The 6,000-nt window shown below is 40.5% G+C and overlaps 1 protein-coding gene across 1 annotated transcript in view; it reads left to right on the top strand.

Annotated features, from left to right (window-relative positions):
* LOC111869153 (protein unc-80 homolog) overlaps positions 1–6,000 on the top strand; it is a gene marked incomplete in the record, with an annotated part of 381,072 nt that overhangs the window by 74,162 nt on the left and 300,910 nt on the right. Inside the window, 1 exon segment of the mRNA XM_033753297.1 lies at positions 5,021–5,083. Within this exon segment, the coding sequence (XP_033609188.1) occupies positions 5,021–5,083 (63 nt within the window).

Here is a 6,000-nt window from a genome sequence, read left to right on the forward strand (position 1 = left end):
AAGTTCTTTGACATTTCATAGGAATGTACCCGCCTGCTTCTTGCTTCTTCAACCCTGAAGATGGAAGTAATACATTTTATGAAATGGTGAACTTTTACAGGACTAAATGGCCTCATATCCCAAAAAATGGTACTCTTCATGTTGTAAGTTTATTATATCCCTGTGAGAGTATTAAAGTATTTTAATTGAGATATGTACATGGGAGAATAGTGAAGATAAAAAGAAAGGATTTTTTAAATTTGCATTTTTATATACAAATCCTCACTGTTGGTTTGTTGATATTCTACAATGAACCTTCCATGGAATCCTTCACAAGACACTGTACATAGTTCAGCCTTCTGCTTCTTAATCCTTTAGATATATTAATGCAAATTATGCAAGCAGAATTGCTGTTTAGTGTATTTTCCAGATATCATACCTATGTTATTAAAAGTTTTCATTCTTTTAATTTCCTCCGTATTATTTAGTCTTAGGGAAAGAGTATTTGGCATCTGTTGGTGAAATGTTAGTACTTGCTACAACTTTTACCAAAGCAGAATATCTATAACCATGCAAGGAGTAGCGTTCACTTCTTGTTCTGAAGTATTTAACTCTCAGGCGGAGTTCTGTATACATAAATATTTGGAGTTTGCAAGAATTATTTTTCAGTTCCAGATTAGTTTGACAGAAGAATTTTGTAGAAACTAAAAGTAGAATGAGAAATTTCTTTAGTAGCCAAAACCGTTCAGTGCAATCATAATTTGTAACACTGACTACTTTTTCACAGTACAATAAAGGCATCACTTGAGCATCATCTCAGGGCGAAGATGATGATAGTGCACCTTGACAGAATTGCGCCATATGTAGGAAGTGCTCGGAAGGAGAAACCTTGAGAAGGGTTCAATGTATTTGGAAATGAGTGTGTCCCCATCATATGGCCAGAATGCACCTCTCTTTTGGTAGAAACATCTGGGCTTTGACCCCTTCTGTGTGTTTCCAAAGACTGCTAAAGGCTGAGGTTGACTGAAAAACTGGAAAATGACTGCAGGTGAAAAGTTGATACAGGAATTCCACAGCAAAGCATCTGAGTTCAGAAGTGGCGTGGAGATGTGTTTTGGAGCACCAGATATGAAGTAGAAAATGCCCAGATTTCAGCTGAGTGCGACGTAATGAAGACAAGCAGGTAGATTAGGGAGCATGTGATGAAATTGTAAAGGATAAAGACAAACTGAATTGAAGATGGTAAGTATCTAAACGTTACAACTGGTGTCAGAAATGGGATCTAAAATGCATACGTCATGACATGCAATATGAGAGTAGTTAAAGGAGTTGAGTGCTGGTGGCCTGCCAGAAAAGTATTAGGAGATGAAATAAGTATCATGAAAGCTGGCTAAGTGACTGAGATCACCGTCCTGCACTCAGCTTGACAATACTCCTCCATTCTTGAGGGTAGGATTATTACAAGCGATGGTTTAAAACATATGCAAGAAAACGCCTTCGTCGCATTTGGTAAGGTACAAGGTGTTCTGTGCGCTCAGAATGAATTTTATAGCATTTCCAGCATCTTGTATACATGTGTATGCAATACAGGCAGATTATTTGCGGCAAGAGTCGAAGCACGCCCTTTCCGCAGTGCGCGAACAGCTCTCGAACACTGCATCAATTACCTCCTTTCCTGCTCGGTTGGCTGTGGCCATTTTGATAATGTACCAACGTCGTTAGTGAAGTTTACATATGTCAGTTGAGTCTGTTGAGGTGTACCACTATCACATTTGCACTGGGATTATGTTATATTCTATACATATTGTGACATATTGTTGATCTGAATGATAACGCTGGAGGGGCATTCCTAGGATGGCAGCTTAGATGTTTTCCGTCTGACCCAGGTTGGGCTGTACCACCAGATTTGGTATTCTTGTTGGAATATATGAAAAATATGAAAAGACAGGGGGTAATAGAGAAATCAAACAGTCTTTCATCTTTACCTGTCACACTTTATAGGAGGAAGAATTGAGAATTTGGGTTCTCTATAGACAACCGACTGCTGATCAAGGTTATGAATAATGACTACTTTTCGCTGACATGGACTGACGACGTTTTGGATACTCTCATCTAGGTCAGGTGCTTCTCAACAAAGATTTCAAGAACTACTATTGGCATGTTGCCCTGCAACCCAGTGAGAAGAAAGAGACAGCATCCTCTACTGGACAGGAGTAGTGGCCAGTCACATTTATGTCCCTGAACTTCAGCAACGTTGTGACAATATTTTAACGGCTGCTTGTATCTGTCCTGTTGTGTGATACTCTTTAATCTTTCCTACTATAACTGGCTGGTGGGATCATTGTCGGTTGGATGTTCCAGAAGAAGTTTGATATCTACAAGAGGTGTTCCTTACATTCTGAACTACTCACTTCAAGCTGAGCCCAAGAATTGCCAGCTATTCCAATAGAATATGCAGTATGTGGGACGTATTTCATTGCCTAAAGGAGTGGCTACGGACCCAGAGAACCAGAAGGCTGTATGGGAGAGATCCCTGTGGAACGGCAGCCACAGATTCAGAAGCTTCTATGGCCTGTGTACTTGCCGCTGACACGGCATACTGAAAATAAACGTGCTTTCTATTGGTTTCAAGAAAAAAATATTCACCTTCTGATCCATAGGAGAGTCCTTGTAGGATACCTGTGTCCGGGTGAGAGGTTTCATTGTTGTCATTGATGCTAGGACTGTTGGGATTGAATGTGTGCTGTCACACATCAAGGATGGCCAGGAGCATGTAGTAGCCTACTACAGCAGGATCTTATCCAAAGCTGACAGCAACTACTGTGCAACCAATAGCTTAAGAAATCTTGGAAGAGTAGACCATCGGCTGGATCCAGCATCTCCAGTAGTACAGTTTTGGATTCAAATAACTTCAAAGGTGGAAAGATGCCAACATAGATGCTCTCTCTAGTAGATTGTGCTCAGATCTATAAGTCACCTACGAGAAAACTTAACAATGGTCAGGGAGCTGGACGGTGCTGCCACTGCGGATGGCAGAACCATACCTCCCTGTGGATGGAGCAGCTTCTTGTCAACTATTTTATGGGAAATATAGTTTGAAGACTGTCCCGAGTAGGATATTGCTGACAGCAGCCCCTCTACAGGCTGAGTGGACCGTCAAGGTGGTGAGGAATGTTCTGGTGGAGCGCTATGGACGTTGGTTGACAGGCGACACAGGACAACACGAGTAGTCCAGAGCAAGGTGAAGAAAGGATGCAAGAAATCCATGGAGGATCTTTAGCATATCCGTGTGTCAATGGAGCCCTGAACAATGTTATATAGCGACATTACTGACTAAATGCGAGGAAAAAATTAAGAGCTGCTGCCATCAGTGCGACACTTGCGCAGTAAGCCCTAAACCTGGATCTGAGGCCTTGTGCACCAGTCTGATGTTGGTGCACCAACCAAGAGGTTTGCCATTGGCATCGCAAGGAAGGAAATCGATACCTTGGTTTCCATAGACTACTTCATCAAATGGCCATACCTAACCATGAGTTTTCGACAGTGGCTGGGGTTACAGCGACCAATTACTTCTACCGGTTTTGGGTGCCCAGACGGTTACTTCATTGATAACAATGACTGGCATTGTGGCAATGCCCAGAATACGCGCATGCAACAGTAACAAAGGTATTTCAAGAAGTGTTTTGTTTGTGGTCTGCGCCATGTCCATTACTAGGTAAGGGGTTGCTACACACATTCCTGCAGAAGGAAATGCGTGGAACAATATTACCCCTGTTGTTAGGCAACAGCGCAGTAAACAGGCTTTGAAAACAACACAGGCTGTGTTTTCTTGGAGTTGGTGGAAAGTGGTTTTAAGAGTAGTTTTATAGCTGGCAGTTCAGTTCAGTAGTTGAGTCAGTTCAGGGTTCAGCTGTGGAGTGTTAACCAGCGAACAGTGGAAGCTAAGATTCGTTACAAGAAAACGTCTAGTGAAGACACGGCAGAGGAATGGCGATTGTTGGTAGCTGTTACCAAGTAAAGACTGGTGAAAGTAGATTGAGAGGACTTAGTGTGGAAATCAGCAGTAGTGTAATAATTATTTGTAGTTGCAATCTGGAAGTGGTCAATAATTCGATTCACCAGTCCACTGTATTGGTCATTAATGTTGCTGTAGCAGACTAAGATTTGAGGTTCTTATGATGGTGGTAGATGGTATTTATCTATTTATGGTTTGTTTAATGAAAATATCTATCTCATACTAAATATGGTTGAATGATGGGATGATTAGTGAATAATGAATTGGGAAGGATGTGGACAGAAGCACTCATGGCTGAATTTGAGGTTTCTTTCCAGCATTTGCTAGGCGGGACTAAGGAAAATCATGAACGTCCCTGTCCAGGATATTCAGGATACCAGCTCAGATTCAAGCTGGGCATCTCCTGAATGCAAGTCAGATAGCTTTGCCACTTGAGTCAATTTGTTTGGTTTGGTAGATAGATACCAATGTTTCTACCCTGAAGATGAAGATGATAGATTCCTCTGAAACTTTGGTACATACTTGCAAGAATACAAAGTGTTACATCCGAGGATACCATAATCATGAAATCACTGTGAATACAGTAAATGGGGGGAAATTAATCATATATGTTGAGGGAAATTGAGTGAGGAAGGCAGTTGACTTTCAGATTATTTTGTCTTTGACCTCCAGTTATTTTGCATATTGAAGTGCCAGACATTCTGGAACAAGCAGAAGAACTAATTTTTGTATTGATATTTGTTCTGTGCAACCATTGCTATTCGCATATAGAATTACGGAATTACTTGAGTTTTAGTGGTTAGAAGAAATATGAATTGGAGACGAAATAATAGAGCCAACACTTTAGGTTAAAATAATAAGATTTAGGGTTGATCTTGTAGACTGTTTTACCACCCTTTAATTCATTTGTTATTTTGTATCATCCAGGGTCATCATGCACAATTGGTTTCCCATATTTAAAATTGTTTATTCTATGCACCAATATTTGGAATTTATATTTACATTTTTTTTATTATTCTCTTAAAGGTGATTTTTCGTCTCCCATCTCTTCCTGAGTCTGATACTGTGAAAGAGTCTTCAATTTATATGGTAAGTGTTTAAAAGTGTGATACAAAATGTCTGACAATGCAGTATTAATGAAATTAACTTTGCGAAAGTGGTTAAATTTCTGTTAATAAAGGCATACATTATTGCACGAAACTATATAAAATGTGTTATATATTTACAGTCATACATAATACTAACAGGTCACTGGTGAGATAAGATTGATGATATCAAGGACAGGTTCTACAAAGCACTGGAACTTGTATTTGATGAATTCCCAAAGTACCATATAAAAATTTTGTTAGGAAATTTCAGTGCCAGAGTATAATTAGAATGATCATGTCAAGGAGGATGAGGGGGGAAAGGGCATGTAGCACGAATGGGGAGAAAAGGAATGCTTGTAGGATTTTAGTGGGAAAGCCAGATGGCAAGAGACCGCTGGGTAGACCAAGGCGTAGGTGGGTGGACAATATTGAAATGGATCTTAGAGAGGTAGGATGGTATGGTATGGATTGGATTTATCTTGCTCAGGATAGGGACCAGTCACAGTCTTTTGTGAACACGGTAAAATGCTGTAGCTGCACAATTGGCAGTTTCTAAAGAAGGTCTTAGCTCCATGAGTGAGAGGTTTTTGTATTTACATGCAGAATACAACTATACCGACATACATACATACATACATACATACATACATGTGATCCATACACAGACACATATAAAAGCATATTGCACATATACTTGTACATCGTGTGTACACTCACTCAGATATAGTAAGCACACATGCATTCACACCATGTAGAGACACACTACATGCACACACATACCCATGTGGGCTGTAAGCAGATGTAAACAGATGCGCTGCTCACTCATTCTCCCTCCCTCCCAACCCCTCTCTCTCTCTCTTTACCCCCCCCCCCTTCCTCCAAATCTCTTCTTCCCCACCCGACCTATCCCTCCACAAC

Source organism: Cryptotermes secundus, unplaced genomic scaffold (genome assembly GCF_002891405.2).
Source record: "Cryptotermes secundus unplaced genomic scaffold, Csec_1.0 scaffold821, whole genome shotgun sequence".
NCBI classification, from domain to species: domain Eukaryota; kingdom Metazoa; phylum Arthropoda; class Insecta; order Blattodea; family Kalotermitidae; genus Cryptotermes; species Cryptotermes secundus.